This window comes from Onychostruthus taczanowskii, unplaced genomic scaffold (genome assembly GCF_017590055.1).
Source record: "Onychostruthus taczanowskii isolate IOZ18803 unplaced genomic scaffold, ASM1759005v1 scaffold81, whole genome shotgun sequence".
Taxonomy (NCBI): domain Eukaryota; kingdom Metazoa; phylum Chordata; class Aves; order Passeriformes; family Passeridae; genus Onychostruthus; species Onychostruthus taczanowskii.
In genome coordinates this window covers 638,044-654,632 of record NW_024506002.1, presented here as the reverse complement: position 1 = coordinate 654,632, position 16,589 = coordinate 638,044, and the positions used below count along the sequence as shown (strand labels likewise).

The following is a 16,589-nucleotide window of genomic DNA, read 5'->3' as shown; positions in this document are numbered from 1 at the left end:
AGGTGGAGGAAGGACATGAAGGCACAAAAACCATGGTGGGAGGAGGTAGGTGCTGTCAACAGTTCTTCCTTAGGTCCATCCCAGGGCATCTGACACACTCTGGGATTTATTTACTCCATAAATCGTACTCAGCCTGTGCCAGGGGCTGTTTGTCCCGGCTGTCACAACGGACTGAGGTGTTTCTTGCAGCCTGAAGGAGTCTTTCCCAAACACAAACAGCTGCTGAGCACAGCCCTGCATCCAAAGGCCCCCAGATGAACCCCAGACTCCCCGAAAAGCCCCCCTGGGGCAGCCCTGAGCCAGCTCCTTGGAAGGCAGCTCCTCCCCAGGCACTGCCAGGGCAGATGCCAGGTTCCCGTGACTCCAGGAACAGGGCCAGGTTAAAAATACCCTCACCCAGATTTGGAGCAGAGTTGTTGGGCTGTTCTTAACCCCAGCTGAGTCCCTCAGGCTGTACTGCCACAGGAGCAGGTGAGGGAGGGGATGGGGATGCAGGAACCCCACAAGGGGAGCAAATGATGTCCTCAAGACGAAGGGATCATCTCCCAGAGCCAGACACTGGGACAAATCCAGCATTCCCAGGTCTGCCACCAGCCACGCCCCACCAGGGACGGATTCCTACCCCACTGCTACCTCAGGCTCCAGCTACCCCAAGGGGGCATTTCCAACCCCTAAACATCACAGCAATACCCTCTGGGATAACACACTCTCTTTATTAGCAGCAACACACATCAACAAAACACAAAGTCTCCAAAACCAGTCACAGACAACTCCCCAAAACACTTAGAAAAGTTTTTCTTGTAAAACATGTGCCTACATTTTACACCCTCAAGTGCAACAGAGAACATGACAACCTGCCCTGCAGCTTCCAACGGGGTTGGAATCTCATTTATTCCACCCAAACTCCTCTGCTTCCTTTAATGGTTACACAAAACCCAAGGTTAAGATGGCCCCTTGCTAACAGCCCCTGAATCTCCCACTGATCTCTCCCACAATTTTCCAGTTTGCCTTTGAGAGGTCCCCAGCCTGCTCCAGAGGTGCTGGGGACTGGCTCAGGAAGGGCCCTGGACCTGGGATTTCCCCCTCAGATCAAAAGGGGGTGCAAATGTCTTGGGGTGACCAACAGTGGGGTCCAGCACCTGGGATAGCATCCAGGTCTCTCCAGGCTGGGGATGCCTGCTCTGCCTCCAGGCTCAGCTGAAGGAGTAACATCCCCTCCACAGCAAAGCAGCACGGGGAGGGAGAGGACAGGAGGGGACAGGAGCAGGGCTCCCTGTATCCAGCCAGGCCAAGGCCAATGTCACCTGCAGAAGCAGCAAATGGGAAGGACAAGCTGGCACCAGCACTGGTGCTGGGAAGAGGAGGGAATGTCCCCAGGGACATCCCCAGATCCTGCAGAGCCCAGGGCTGGAGATGGGCTCGGGAGCATCCCCACCTCAGCCAGCTGCAGGGATTTCCTTGGGATCTGCTTTGGGATCTTTGGGATTTTTTCTTGGGAAACTGAACTCCTTTGCTGCTCCCCCATTCCCCCTCCAACTGCACACCCAGCACAATCCTGCCCTTTCTCCTCCCTCCAAGGGTCACATGGAGCAGGATGCCCAGAACCTCAGCCCCTGAGCCCCCTGGCAAACCCCTGGCACAGCAGGACACAGGGAGGCCCCGGGGAGGCAGGGCTGGCACTGCGGCACCTCCCAGCAGCCCCAGGACTGTGGATTTGCCCAGCGGGGACAGTGGCTCTTTCCAGAGCCAAGAGCCCATCGAGGCCTCTGGAAGAAGCCAGGAAGATGGTGGGAGGGAGCAGGTATATCCATCTTCCCAGGGATGCACAACAGGAAGAGCAGGACAACACAGAAATAGTCCAAACCAGTGTTTTCCAAAAAAATATTTGCCGGTTCTGGGAGTTTGAACATTTCACAGGTGAGCCCAGGAGAGGCTGGGATGGGATGGGATACCTGGCACTCCCAGCAGTATCCATCACCAGGGTCACCAGGGAAGGACAACAGCAGGGCTGACCCAGCTCTACCTGCAAGGAGAAGAGAGGGCCCCACATGAGCCATGTCCTGGGCACTTGGACCTCCCCAGAGCCTCAGCCAGCTCAGTGTCCCATGCTGGCAGTGGCAGCACCAGGAGGTCTGGACTTCTGCCCTACTCCAGATTCCAGAAGCTACCTTGGCCAATTTATCTGCCTGGAGTTCCCTGGGTTCTGACTGCACAAGACACCTGAGAGCTCCTTGTTTGTAACCTGCCACCTCATGGGATGGGTTTTCCATCCTTATCTTCTCCATCCTTACCTTCACCCTCCAGGAAGCTCCAGTGAACAGCCTGAGTGTGTTTGTGGCCACAGAGAGGGAGCGATTTCTGAGAAAATCTCAAGAATCACTCACTTCCCAGAAATCTCTGGAGTATTCAAAAGCCCACCCATTATTTAGAGCTAAGGTAACCAGGAGTGTCAGGCTCTGGGTGGAGGAATCAGGAATATTTCCAGAGTGGGGATTAAATAGAGAGGAAGAGGGGACAGCAAACCCTTTGAGCCTCCAGGGTGGGAGAGCAGCCTCTTACTAGAGAGGCTGGAATAGCACCCTGAGCTCTCCTGCTTCTCCAGCTCATTTGAATCCAGCCAAGGATAAATTTGGGCTTGTAGAGAGAAAATTTTGGCAGGAGCAAGGGGGCCACCCCAAGAGAGGGCTAGAGGCATCTTACCAAAAGTTGCCACATGAGTTCTCCCTTCTCTGGCACCAGACAATGACACCTGGGGACAAAGCAGCAGCATCACAAAATCCCAGAACCGTTTGGGTTGGAGGGACCTTCAAAGCCCACCCAGTTCCAACCCCTGCCATGGGCAGGAACACCTTCCATTAGCCCAGGCTGCTCAGAGCCCCACCACCATCATCATCAATGCAGGCCAGCATGATCTCCTTGGACTGGGGACACCCTGCTGGAAACAGCAGCTGTGACAAAACCCAGCCCCTGCCCACGGGATGCCAGGGTGGGAGAGCCAGGTCTTGGCAGGGATGTGCCACAGGGGACCCTTTCACCCACCTCTGGTGGCCACAGCATTTGCCACAGCACCCACCAGCCAGACACAGGGCAAAGAGTCACCCCAGCACCCACCTGCGAGCAAGCCGATGATGACACAGGTCAGGACCACAGGCAGCACCACGTTGGCAGAGTCTGCAAAGGGGAGAGCACAGAGCCTCTGCACCAGAGCAAATGTAACCTGAATTTAACCCACCCACAGCCTCCCAGCAAACCTGCCTGCTCAGCATAGGCAGGAAGAGAGAATCCCTTTTCTGGGACTGTCCCCCTGTTTCTTTCCTGGGCAGGGGAAGGCATGCACTCACGGTGGACCTTGAGCAGGAAGGAGGTCTCGTTCTGGCTCACGGCGTTGCTCACCACGCAGGTGTAGTAGCCGCTGTCGCTGATGGACGCCCGCACGATGCAGAGCGTGGCGTTCTCCACAAACTGGATGCGCTCACTTCCCACGAGCAGCTCCCCGTTTTTCTTCCACCAGTAGGCATCTGCCTTCCCTTGCACCACGTTGCAAACCAGTTTGGTGTTGCCTCCTGCCTTCACCAAGGAGTCGCCCACAATTTTTGGCTCGGACAGCGGCTCTGGGAGAGGCAGAGGCAGCATCAGCGCTCAAACCCATGGCAATCCCGGCTCCCAGGCACGGAGGAGGGCTGGCCATGGCACCACTCACCCACAACGTGCAGATGGAACCAGGTCGTGGCCTCCTCCTGGGCCCTGAGGCGGTAGAGGCGGCTGTCCCCTTGCTGCAGCACCACCTGCAGCGACAGGTTGGACTCGTTGAACGTGGAGCGGTTCTCGTAGAGCCGGGACACGTTGGGGGGGTGACGGAAGCCGTAGCTGAGGATGACCCCCTCCTCCGAGCCCGCTCGGTACTCCCAGGACACGGCCCTGCTGCCCCGCAGCTCAGGGGCCGTCAGCAGCACGGTGCAGCCCACGGCCGACACCAGGCTGCCCGCGGCCGGGCGCAGGTCGGCCGAGTAGCAGGGAGCGAGCGTGCGGGCTGCAAGAGAAAGCAGGAGTCACCCCACAGCCGCGGGGATCCCACTCCATCCACCTGGGAGGTGCTGCAGGAGCCCTTCCTGCCTCAGCTGCGGAGGGAATTATTTATAGAATCATGAATCATGGAAGAGTTTGGGTTGGAAGAGACCTTAAAGATCACTCAGTTCCATGGGCAGGGACACCTTTCACTATCCCAGGCTGCTCCAAGCCCCAGTGTCCAACCTGGCCTGGAACACTGCCAGGTATGGGGCAGCAGCAGCTCCTCTGGGAAACCTCTGCCAGGGTCTCACCACCTACACAGGGAAGAATTTCCCCCAATATCCCATCTAACCCTGCCCTCTGGTAGTGGGAAGGCATTTCCCCTTGTCCTGCCCCTCCATCCCTTGTCCCAAGCTCTCCTGGAGCCCCCTTAGGCCCTGGAAGGGGCTCTGAGGAGCCTGGAACGGGCTCTCCTGGATCCTCCTCCTCTCGGAACACCCCCAGCTCTCCTAGCCTGGCCCTCAGAGGGGCTCCGGGCCTCAGAGCAGCTCCGTGGCCTCCTCTGGGCTCTCTCCAGCAGCTCCAGGTCCCTCCCGTGCTGGGCCCAGGCTGCTCTGCAGCTGGGGTCTCACTGAGGGCAGAGGGGCTGAATCCCCCCTGCTCGCACTCTGGGGCTGAAGCCGTGTTGGCCGGGCCCTGCTGAGCTTCTCACCCACCCACACCTCCAAATTCTTCAGCAGGGCCATGGAAATGCTCCCTCCTGCTTTGAGGGGCACACACGGAGCTGTGGGACCCCCCGGGCACAGCCCCCCCCGCGGGCCCCTGCCGGGAACCCGCGTTGAGAGCCGAGAAAAGCCGCAAGTCCCTTCCCGACCTTCCCCTAAAAGCTTTTCTCCGGGATTAAGGCGTGCCCGAGCATGGAGTCGCCTTCGTGTCTTAAATCAGGCGCCAGGAAAAGCTTCCCAAAGCCGGGAGTGGCTCCATGACGGGGCGGGGGAGGCTAACAGGGGTCCCGCCCGCCTCCCCCAGCGGCCCAGCTCGGCCAAACCTGCCCAGAACGGCCAGGGCAGACCCCGGGCACCCGGAGCGGGACCGACCCGTCCCGGCCACCCCCGGCCCCGGGGCTGACACTCGCCTGTGACCCCCGGGGCGGCCGCGGCGCTGCCGGGGGCGAGGAGGAGGGGGAGGAGGAGGGGGACGGGGAACATCTGCGGGGCCGCCGGGCGACAGCTCCGCCACGAGCCTCGGGCTGCTCCTCTGGGCGGGACCGCGCGGGGCCTGCCCTCCGCCCTCTCCTCCTGCTCCTCTTCTCCTCTCCTCGCCTCCCCTTCCCTCCTTCCCCTCCCTTTCTTCCCTTCCCCTCCTCACCTTCTCTTCTCTCTTCTACTCCTCCTCTTTTTCTATTTTCCTCCCGCCTTCTCCTCCTCTCCGTTCCCCTCTTCGTCCCTTCCCTTCCCCTCCACTCCTTTCCCTCTCCCGCCTCTCCTCTCCCTTGCTCCCTTCCTCCTCTGTTCCTCCTTCCCCTCCGTCCCTCTCCCCTTTCCAGGACTTCCAAACCCAACACACAGAACCCCCCCCAGGCGCTGCCTCCTCCCGTCCTTTCTCCTCTGCCTGTCACGGTGCAAAACCCCCAAATCCCAGCTCGGGGCACCGGGGGAATGGCCTCACCCTGTCCCCTCTCCTCAGGATCCCACCTCAGCCACAACAACTGTGGGTTTAACCAGTTCCTGGAGCAGCCCTTCCAGCTCCCGGCAGGGCTGTGGGAAGGACGGGACATGGCTGGGGCGCTGCTCCTGCACGAGATTCACCTCGCAAGGTTCCAGGTGGGATCGGGACAATGTTTTTCTCCTTCCCCAGGAGGTTGGGCAGCTTGGGAATTGCTGGGGGCTTTGTGGCAACACAACCATGTGGAGGATCTCCAGGGGAACATCAAGAGGAGGAACGGGGACACAGGTGTGGCCAGGCAGGAGCCCACGCAGCCATCCCAATCCCACTAGAGGGAGCGAGGAGATCAGCTGTGCCAGGAGCCGCGGAGGCGCTGGCACCGGGGAGCCCAGCCCAGGGAAGGAGCTGCAGCAGAGCTTGTCATTGTGTCTGTCATTGTGTCTGTCATTGTCTGTCCTGTCATTGCCTGTCATCCATCGCCGGAGCTCCTGGCCGGGGCATGGATGTCTCGGGAGCTGCTGTCCCGCCTTGGGATGTTCCTCATCCCTCCTGGGAAAGCTCGCGGGTCCAGGGTTTTGTGGGGCTCCTCCATCCATCCCTTCCCTGCCAAACTCCTGCCAGCAGCACAGGGAGCACCCCTGGGTCCCCACAGAGCATTTCTGCACCTTTTTTCCCTCTCTCCCTACACCTTGGCTCCCAACCTCTACCAGCCAGAGGCCAGGAAGGGCTGTGAGGACCAGCTTGTGCCCTTCCCAGCCAATGTTCTGTCCCACCTGGGTGACCACCCATCCCTCCATCCCTCCAGCTGGCACTTGTGAGGCTGGAGCAGCTCTGGAGCAGCTCCCATGCCACCGGGCAGGGAATGTCTCCACCTGCTCTGTGATAACAGACAAACAGGGACAAAAAAACACTGGCCCCAGCCCACAGGAAGGAGACAGCCAGGGAAGGCTGGGGTGCTCCCAGGGTTGGAGGGAGGAGGTTGGGCGCCTGACCCTCCCACTGGAAGTACAGTGTGATGAAGAAGAGGTTTTTCCCAAAAAACATCTCAGTACAGGAACTGATGGGTTCCAATCGAAAGACAAACATCTGAGGGCACATTCCAGGGAGGTTACAGCAGCTCCTGAGCCACACGCGATGACTTCACGTCGCAGGGGCTGCTGTTTCCCGAGGGAGGGCCGTGTGATCATCCCTGTTTGGAGTCATCAGCGGCCACAGCCAGTGCCAGGCTGGGCTTGGCTGAAAGGAGCAGTGTGGGGAGCTGAGAGCCGGCCCTGGGACCTCCCCGGGAGGAGCATCCTGCACTGACCCAGCTCAGCGGGTCTGCCTTGGCCATCCCAGGAAACGTGGAAAACAACAAAACTTGCACGTTCCACCGTCCTGCCTGAAGGAAACTGAAGCGAATCCAAGGGACAGGCTGGGAAATGCCAGACAGAGTTCCATGTCCGTGTTGGCATCTCCTGCTGAGTTTCCCCCATCTCAGCCTCACTGAGAGCACCAGGAAATCCAACAAGCCCCTCTCCTGCTCCCCTGCACTTGCTCTGCACCACGCAGCACTGAGGAAACAGATTTCCAGACTCTGCCTGACCCAGCTCTCCCAGTGCACAGACCAGGAAACATTAGAAGTGAAAAACAACTCCTCAGCCAGGATTGAGGCATGCTTTTCCCCCTGGCTCCCACCCAATTTTCTCTGCACAGCTCCAGTTCTGGTCCTGCCCTGACTCACAGACAAACCTTCTCTCTCCAAGAGGGCAGCCCCAGGCTTCGGGGTTCTGATTGCTCCTGGTTTCCCTGTGCTCCTCAGCAGAGCTTAGCCATGCCCCTGTCCCATCCCACAGAACAGCACAGAGAGCAGTGATCCCAGGTTCCTTCAGCACAAACATATATGCCCCAAATGGCAAATCAAAGAATCGTGGAATGGTTTGCTTTGCAAAGGATCTGAAATCCATCCCATTCCACCCCCTGCCATGGGCAGGGACACCTTCCACTAGAGCAGGCTGGCAGCTGTTCCCCAGATGTGCCCTTTGCAGCTCTTCTCCCCTCACCAGCTCAGCAGGTCCTGAGTCCTTTTCCTGAGAACAACCAGGAGGGTTGAGTTGTCATGGGATTTTTTTAGACATAATTAGTCACCTCCCTCCCAGATCAGCGCCCTTCCCAAACTCCAAGGAAGACATCTCGCCTGGGGAAACATCTCTGAGCCAGAGCAGGGATGGGGCACTGGCACTGGGTAGACACTGAGCTGGCAGAATCAGTCTGAGCAGGGAGACACCAAGGAGGGAAATCAATCCTGGGCCTGGCAGATGCTTTGGGGTAGGAGATCCCCTGCTCTGAGCCCCAGGGGCTCAGAAGAGCCCTGCCTTCATAGTACTACTTCTGGGGACACTGCAGGGTCGGACATCCAGGGGAGGGGATGGCCCGGGGGGGCAGCCACCTCCATGATGGTCTGGGGGCTGCTGAGCTGGCTGGAGCCTGGACGGAGGCTGCCCACTCTTCCCAGGGCCCAGGGGACAGGAGGGAGTGGTTCTGCAGGGATACCAGTGCTCCTGTGCTTTCTCAGGTCTCACTTCATTTCACAGGTAACAGCACCTGGAGCCACAGACTTGCCTGAGCACAGAGCTGCCACGGCAGCACCAGGGAACAGCAGCTTGTCCCACCTTTCTGCTTTCCAACCTGCTCCACATTTCTATTGTGGAACAATGGGAATGTGAGCCAGCAGCAGGACAGAGCCTGGGGCTCAGCAGGGATGGACAGCCCTGTGCCCAGCCCAGGAGGGCAGGGTGGGCATGGCCCCCACAGCAAGGCCTCCAGATCTTGCCCCGTCCTCTGCACCTCTCTGAGCCTTTGCTGGTGGCCAGAGCTGATGTGAGGCCCATCACCTAAACCTGGCTCAGATCGTGTCCCTCCAGCCCTGAGACCCTCTGTTCTCAGCCCAGGAACACTGAGGTCTTCTCGCCTGGAGTCACCCCAGCAGCTCCCACACCATCCTGTGATGGTGGCATGAAGCATATTCATAAATCAGGGAATGGCTTGGGTAGGAAGGGGCCTCAAGCTCACCCAGTGCCACCACCTGCCCTGCACAGGGACACCTTCCACTGTCCCAAGCTGCCCCAAGCCCCAGTGTCCAGCCTGGCCTTGGGCACTGCCAAGAACCAGGGGCAGCCACAGCTGCTCTGGGCACCCTGTGCCAGGGCTGCCCACCCTGTATGTTCCCAGTACCCCATCAAACCCTGCCCCCTGCCAGAGTGAAGCCGTTCTCTGTGTTCTGTCGCTGTGTACCCGTGCAGTGACACTCTGGGGCTCTCCGGGGACACGCACCGTCCCCGCGGCCCCGCTGCCTCCCGACCGCAGCCCCGGGGCCACCATCGCCCCCGGCGTCCCCTCGGTGGCCACGAGGCCCCCCGCCCCGCCCGTCCCGCCGCGCTCGGGCCCGGGGCAGCGGCACCGGGACGGGACCGGGCCATGGCCCCGCACCCGCCCAGCGCCGGGCAGTACCTTCGCTCCGACAGCGCCGGCTCCGACACGCCTATGCTGGCCGAGGGTCCCGCTGCCGGGCCCGCTCCCGGTGACTGTCTCGGTCCCGGTGCCGCTCCGGACGGCGGCCCCGGTGCGGCGCGGGGGCAGCGGCGGCGGCGGTGCGGGCCGCTGTGGGGCAGCGTGGCCGTCATGGCTATCCTGGCGCTGCAGATCGCCTCCACCACCGGCCTCTTCGTCTACTTCACCATGGCCATCTCCAAGGTGAGCTTTGTCCTGGGACCGCCAGCGGGGCTGCGGCCCCGGGAGTCCCGCGGCTGCCGCCCCTCGCCTCTGCCCGCCGGGCACGGCAGCGACCGGCGCCGCCTCGCCGCGGGTCCAGGTGCGGGCTGCGGGGTGGACACTGCCCCAGCTCCCCCGGGAGCCGCGGGTCCAGATGTGGATTGGGGGGTGGACACTGCCCCAGCTCCCCCGGGAGCCGCGGGTCCAGATGTGGGGTGGGGGTGGACACTGCCCCAGCTCTGATCCAGATGTGGAGAGACTGCGCCTTTGTCCTGAGCCCCGCCTGGAGCTGAGGTTTGCACTGGGAGAGGGGGGCTGTGCCCTGGAATCCCATCGGAGTCTCCACCCCCAGAGAGGGGCGGGGGGGGGGACTTCCCTGGGCTCCAGGCCCCACTGACCCCTGGTTCTGGCTTCATCTCTCCCTCCTCCCATTCCCATCTCCCCCACACTCCAGGACCCCCAAATCCCCCTCACCCCCTTTGTGAGATGCTGGGACCCCCATTCCAGCAGCTCTTCGCTTGCTCCAGTGCAACCCCACCAGCTGTGCTGGGATCCCCCCATTCCCACCTCCCACGGGGTCAGTCGGGCAAAACCACTCCCAAACTTGGCCGTGGCGGGTCTGGTCGTTTCAACAGCCTCGCCAGCCCCTCCCCTCAGCTGCTGATTCCGACCCACAACAACCCCTCAGCAGCGGGAGGGAAACGCTAGTCAGGAGATCCATGGGCAGAGGGAACTTCGGGACTGGCAGCAGCTCCATGGAAGCCACCCTCATCCCTGAGGGTGAGGCGAAAAAAAAAAAAAAAAGGGTCCTGCCGTGCCAGACATTCCACAAAACACACCAGAGACGGGGAAGAAGGAAAAGCCCTGCCACGGATGCAGGGGGAATAAACAGCCTGTCTGGATCCAGCGGAGCATCCTTCAGAGCGGGCTCCAGCCCTCCTTCGGGCTTTGTCTCCGTCCCTAGGTCACATGAGGTCCCGCTGTGAGGGATTTACATGAAAGGCGGGGAGAGGAGGGGAATGGGGAGACACAGCCCCAGGGAAGAGGCGGAGGGAGGAGAAAACCACTGGTGTGGAACAATTTGGGCTAATTTCAGCGGCCGGTCACTGGATCTGTGCTGGAAGCAGGGAGTCAGTCTCCTGGAGCCCCTTTAGGCTCTGGAAAGGGCTCTGAGCTCTCCCTGGAGCCTTCTCCAGGTGAACACCCCCAGCTCTCCCAGCCTGGCTCCAGGGCAGAGCGGCTCCCGCCCTCGGAACATCTCCGTGGCTTTCTCTGGAGCCGCTCCAGCATCTTTCCGTGCCGGGCTGGCCCCGGTTCCGCGGGCGGGCACACGCCGCAGTCAGCCCGGACACGCACCCGCCGCGGGCATTCCAAGGGAACAGCCCCATCCCGGGGGGATTCGCTGCCTTGGCAGCACCCGGCGCTGCCTCCTGGGCGGGCAGGTGTGTGCAGGAAGAGCCTGCGAGCCCTCCCGCAGCCCTCCCGCGGGGAATGGCCGGGGCAGGGCCGGCCGGGGGACCAGGAGGGCAGAGATGAACCCAGATCTTTTCAATCTGACCTCACAGCGCTGTGCTGTGGGTCCAGAGGCTGAACTGATCCCAGTGTCCTGGTTGTTCTCTGAGCACCCAGGCAGGACGCTTACACCCCAGCAGGATCCCAGCTGCTCCCTCGCTCTGTCCCAGTTTGCCATCATGCTCTGTTTCCATCCCAGCTGAAATCCCAGGCTCCGGGCAGCGCAGAGGAGCTGCGGTGTCTGCAGGTGCTCAATCAGCAGCCCGATGGCTCCAGCCTGGAGAAGCTGAGCAGCAGCCAGGGCTGCCTCAAGCTGGCCAGCACCATCAAAGCCTATGTGGCCACGGTGAGCCTGGGAAAAGGGGTGGATGGGAGAGCTCCTGGTTGTCCCCGTGCCTCAGTTTCTGCATCTGCCTCACCAGAGCAGTGGGAGGGGGGAATAGCCAGGATGGTTCAAGGTGGCAGTACGACTCAAACCCTTCACAGTGAGGAGGTGGTGGGGCCCAGAGCCAGCGTGACAGGGAAGGTGATGGAGCCTTGGAGTAGGAGCTCAGGCACGGGGAAACCCTGTGTCACCTTTTACCAGAGAACTTTCTCTTCTCTGTGGCGCAGGTGACCGAGAACATCATCCGCAGGAGTGCAGTGAAGGGTGAGTCCCTCCTGGGCCAGAGCCTGACCCGTGGGAGCTGTGATCCAGGGAGCTGTGATCCAGGGAGCTGTGATCCAGGGAGCTGTGATCCAGGGAGCTGTGATCCAGGGAGCTGTGATCCAGGGAGCTGTGATCCAGGGAGCTGTGACCCGTGGGAGCCATGACCTGTGGGAGCTGTGACCCATGGGAGCTGTGATCCAGGGAGCTGTGACCCGTGGGAGCTGTGACCCATGGGAGCCATGACCTGTGGGAGCTGTGATCCCAGGGGTCCAGCGGGGGTGGGGGGAGGGGAGGGGGTGTGACAACTCCAGTGCTGTAAGCTGGGGCAGGAGAGGGGGGAGCCAGGATTGTCACTTGCCATGACAGGCACACAGTCCAGGAACAGTCTGGGGGACAGCCACATCTGTTTGTCTGGAGGCTGGGGAAGCAGGGCCATGGCACACACAGATGTGTTGGTTGATGATTGACGAGACATTTCCATCCCTCAATAATCCTTTGCTCTGGTGGGTCAGTGGGGCATTCCCTGCTCTGCTGGCATGGGACCAGGTGTCCCCACACTGTTCTTACAGCATCTGTCCCTTTCCTGCAGAGGCCTGGCAGAGCTACTTCAACACCTCAGAGGGGCAACTTCCTCCCAAAATAGCTGGGAAACCCTCAGCACATCTCACCCTCCGCCCACAGAGCCTGGCTCAGGATGGTGAGTTGGGGAACCCCTCTGGGCACCGCTGGGTCTCCAGGATGGGAACAGGAGAGATCAAAGGGCAGGGGGCCAGGATGGGATGATGGGGAGAAGTGTCTCCCGTTCACTCCGAGACCACCAAGCTCCACCCCTCCAAGCTGGATGACTGGGAAGGAGTCAGAGCCACCCCCTCCCCTCCATATGCCGGGTCAGGTCGCTCCCCTCAGTGACTGTCCCTTCCCGCAGGACGCTCCCAGCGCTCCGGGAATCTCTCCCAGTCGTGCCGCCACGCCATCACGCACTGGGGGCACAGCAGCCTGCTGTCCCACGTGCAGAACATGTCGTACCGGGCCGGGCGGCTGCGCGTCGAGCAGCCGGGCAAGTACTACGTGTACTCGCAGATCTACTTCCGCTACCGCGGCGCCGGCCGCGACTCGGGCCCGCAGCTCGTGCAGTGCATCCAGTGGCAGCCGGCGCACAGCCCGCCCGTGCTGCTGCTCAAGGGCGTGGGCACCAAGTGCTGGGCGCCCGAGGCTGACTACGGGCTCCACGCGCTCTACCAGGGGGGACTCTTCGAGCTCAAGGCCGGTGACGAGCTCTTCGTCTCCGTCTCCTCCTTGGCCATCGACTCCAGTGACGCAGCAGCCAGTTACTTCGGGGCCTTCCGGCTCGACCTGTGACGCGCCCTCCGCTCCCACCTGGCCCCTGGACAGCGGCCAATGGCCCGGGGTGCCGCAGGGCTCTGACGGCTGCGTTGGCCCTTCTGGTGAGGGGTGAGCCAAGAAGGGCACAGGGGTGGCTGCCCGCAGGGCCCTGCTGTGCTCGGTGCCACCCTCCACGTGGGAGGAGCCGTGAACCAGGAAGGGTCTCCGAGGGCCTACAGGGGACATGTACAAGGAGGGACATCCTAGCCCTGGTGGCACAGCACCTCCCAACGGCTCCCTGCAGCAGGAAAGGCACCAGGGCCACATCTGCAAGACGAAGTGTCCCCGTGGCAGGGTGACACCCATGAGTCTGATGCTACCTTGGGCAGGGCTGTGGGTGCCAGGACCTGGGCCTGGAAGCACCCCGGGGCACAGGGCTGGCACCCCTGGGGCACACGTTGTGGGGATGGGGCAGGTCCAGCGTCAGCCTCTGGAGGGGAATGAAGGAGTTTCAGTTTGGGAGATGAAAACCTGGGGCAACGGCAGCGATGCTTGCAGGGAGGGCAAAGGGCAGGACCGTGACACCGCAGCAGTCACCAGTCCTGGCACCACACCCGGCACATGGCACTGGGGCACGTGGTGACTGAGCCAGGCTGCACAGGACCAGGAGCTCAGCACCGCTGCTGACCCAGCACCTCTTCCCATGTGGATTTTGTCCCCCCCAGCCCTCATGGACAGCGCAGTCCCCACTTCCTCACATCTCCAGCCCTGGCAATCCCTGCAGGATTCCAACTTTGGGTGAGCCCGGTGGTCACAGCAAGACCTTGGAGGGACCAAACCAGCTCTGGGGTGAGGGAGGCCATCCCAGAGAACAAAGGTGGGTTCAGGCAGGGCAGAGCAGGGCCCAGCTGGCTCAGCCCATGGACACTGGGAGGGCACAGCCCCTTTTCAAACTTTCAAACTTGTACTTTCTGTATCCTACTGAGACTGGGGGGATTTACACAGTGGCAGTGTGGGCTGCCAGAGGCATGGGGCTCCCAGGGAGGATGGAATAAAGCCTTGTACTCCAGCACAGGTCTGGCCCCTTTGCACCCAGGACACAGCCCCAGACAGGGTGGGCCCAGAGCCAGGTGGAGCAGGGCTGGGGTGCTGCCAGAGCTCCAGACAGAGCCCAGCAAAGTCCTGCTCATCCTGCACCCACAGCACGTCCAGGGGCTCTCACCTGCCAGCCCCCACGGACACCCGAGGCAATCCCAAGGGGATGTGTTCCTGCTGGGCTCAGCTCCTGCAGAAACCCCATGAAATCTGAGCCCATCCCAGCTCCTCCCCTGCACCCATCAGCTCCCGGGGGTCCCAGTGCTCCCCCTCTTTGGGATTGCTGAGCCCAGCCCAGGACGAAGCCAGGCCCCGGGGTCACCGATGGGCTGTTCCTGGGCAGCTCCTGCCATCCCTCCTGCAGCTTCCCAGGCCTGACTCCTGGCCCTGCACATCCAGCCAGGGCTGGGGGCTGAGCCAGGCAGTTCCCACATCCCCCACCCCCAGCTGCTGGGCATTCCCACTCTCCAGGCCCCATCTCCTGCAGGATCCCAACCCAGAGGGGTTGCTACAGCCCCCACAGCACAGTGCCACCCTGGCACCTGCACACAAGCACCTGGACCGGCCCCAGTGCAAGGGAAGATTCCCCAGCTCATCCAGAATGTCCAAAAGCTCATCCAGAGCCAGAGAGCACCAAGAGCAGCCTCCAAAAGGGTGATAGGGCTGATCCCCCCATGACAGGGCTGTGGGGCCCCATTTTCCCAGGCCCCTTGGAGGGATGGACGGAGGGAGCTGAGCCGAGCCTTGGCTCTGCAGCACTTGGCCCTGGAGCACGCTGGGCTCTTGCCAAAAAAAATATTCCAAATCCCTCCATTCTAAAACCATCCCTTTTCCTCCACCTCTCATCCCCCCTCCTGCTGTCCCAGCCACCTCGGTGACCCACAGCAGGGCTCTTGACATCCTCAGGTCTCAAACACCCCTGGGAGCACCGAGCTTATCCCACCTCTGGCAGCAGCCATGGGAGAGCAGGGCTGAAGCAGGGAGCTGGGGCTGCAGGAAATGCAGCAGGTGGTTCCAAGATTTCCTTTGAAAGGGAGTTTAACACGGCCAAGGGAGCCGGCAGAGGCTGTTTGCCATGGAGGAAGCAGGGAAAGCAGTGAGTGGGGAGAGCTGGGCTCAGTGCCAGCAGGCAAAGGCCCACCCCGTTTTCCTGGAAAGGAGAGGGCTGGTGGGTGGATGGATGGGAGAAGGAGAACTCCAGCAGCATCAGGGCAAAGAGCAGCCTCGCCCTGTCTGGGGAGAGCCCAGCTGGAATTCCTCACTGTGAGGAACTGGCACAGGTTATCCCGAGAGCCTCGGCCCCTGCAGCCCCTCTGCCTCCTCCATTGTCCTCCCTGCCCTGGTGCTTCCAGCAGAAGGCCTGGACACCCCCAGCCTGGTCAGGGCTGGGCTCCCACCTGGACAAGTGGATGGGCCACCAGCAGGAGAACCCAGCAGCGTGAAAACCCGGCCTCCACAAAAACGGCCTGAGGCACCTGTGCCAACAGTGCTTGTCCCAGGACGTGCTCCAGGAAAGAAAGAACAAAGTGTGGAAAGACCTGGATGAGGACACGCCACTTTTCTCTGACTAGGGAAACAAAATCTGCTGCACAAATGGAGCAAAGTACTCAAGATTTCTCATACAACTTTTCTGTTATTGTTAAAATTGTTTATTAGAAATTACAGCTCACTATTTTAATGTGTGCATTGCTGACAAGTTCACTGTAACTCCTGCTAGAAAGCAAATTCAATGGTTCCTAAACTAAGTCTGCAGCCCCTCACACAGCCTCCTCTGCCAGCACCTCCCTCAGGCTGGGGAGAGCCACAAGAATAAACAACTACCCATTATCCCTTCTGACCCTGTCCCCCAAAACCGAGAGCTCCAGCTCTCCAGGCAGCATGTCCCTACAGTGTCCCTAGAGTGACAGAGCCTCCTGAGCCTCCCAGCCCTTCCTTAACACCTCAAGCTGAAGGAGGACCGGATCAGAAGGGATAGTGGGGAGAAATTCCCTGTGAGAGAGGTGAGGCCCTGGCACAGGGTGCCCAGAGCAGCTGTGGCTGCCCCTGGATCTCTGGCAGTGCCCAAGGCCAGGCTGGACACTGGGGCTGGGAACAGCCTGGGACAGGGGAAGGTGTCCCTGCCCATGGCAGGGGATGGAGCCGGATGAGCTTCATGACCCTTCCAACCCAAACCATTACAGAATTCTGTGATTCCCTCCTGCTCTAACCCAGCCTAGGAGGTGGGGGGGTGACTGCAGCACTAATAAAATCTGCACACTGACCTAATTTCCCATGGCCTCGCCCTGTGGATTCAATCCAGACACAAAGTGCTTCCTGCAGCTGCTGCCAAAGGACCCTCTTATCTCCACTGCCCTAGGAGCTGCTTTTACCTCAGCCCAGGGCGTTCACAGCCCCAAGCCTTCGTCTCTAAATAAGTCCTGGGCCAAAGACTCTTTTTTTCCTTCTTTGTTATTATGAACCAGCCCATTGCTACTTCCAAGTCTCCATCCCTGCCCAGACACGATCTCGTTTTACTTTCAAGTCCCCAGCCTGGCTCGAGTTCACAGAAGGGAGAGGAAATCCACGCTGAAATCCACGTCACCCCGGC

At 61.0% G+C, this 16,589-nt stretch overlaps 2 protein-coding genes across 2 annotated transcripts; one reads left to right on the top strand and one right to left on the bottom strand.

The window, feature by feature from the left end:
- Positions 1–700: 700 nt before the first annotated feature.
- LOC121346467 (hemicentin-1-like) lies at positions 701–6,150 on the bottom strand. The gene is made up of 7 exons (XM_041424315.1): positions 6,140–6,150; positions 5,377–5,429; positions 3,701–4,030; positions 3,342–3,611; positions 3,112–3,171; positions 2,701–2,749; positions 701–2,023 (listed from the first exon to the last, which is right to left on the bottom strand). Exons 1-7 carry the CDS (start codon positions 6,148–6,150, stop codon positions 2,020–2,022), a joined length of 777 nt encoding a protein of 258 aa, XP_041280249.1. The 3' UTR covers positions 701–2,019.
- A 2,929-nt stretch (positions 6,151–9,079) lies between these two features.
- On the top strand, positions 9,080–13,974 carry LOC121346439 (tumor necrosis factor ligand superfamily member 10-like). The gene is made up of 5 exons (XM_041424257.1): positions 9,080–9,405; positions 11,135–11,281; positions 11,548–11,584; positions 12,174–12,281; positions 12,510–13,974. The coding sequence occupies exons 1-5, from the start codon at positions 9,130–9,132 to the stop codon at positions 12,941–12,943; spliced, it is 1,002 nt and encodes a 333-aa protein (XP_041280191.1). The 5' UTR covers positions 9,080–9,129; the 3' UTR covers positions 12,944–13,974.
- The last annotated feature ends 2,615 nt before the right edge of the window (positions 13,975–16,589 follow it).

Coding starts and splice junctions, on each gene's coding strand:
- LOC121346439 (XM_041424257.1), top strand. CDS start 9,130: ATGGCCCCGCACCCGCCCAGCGCCGGGCAGTACCTTCGCTCCGACAGC. Junction 9,406..11,134: donor TCACCATGGCCATCTCCAAG/GTGAGCTTTGTC, acceptor TTTCCATCCCAG/CTGAAATCCCAGGCTCCGGG. Junction 11,282..11,547: donor TCAAAGCCTATGTGGCCACG/GTGAGCCTGGGA, acceptor TCTGTGGCGCAG/GTGACCGAGAACATCATCCG.
- LOC121346467 (XM_041424315.1), bottom strand. Junction 4,031..5,376: donor AGTAGAAGAGAGAAGAGAAG/GTGAGGAGGGGA, acceptor TTTCTCTTGCAG/CCCGCACGCTCGCTCCCTGC. Junction 3,172..3,341: donor CTTCCTGCTCAAGGTCCACC/GTGAGTGCATGC, acceptor TCCCCTTTGCAG/ACTCTGCCAACGTGGTGCTG.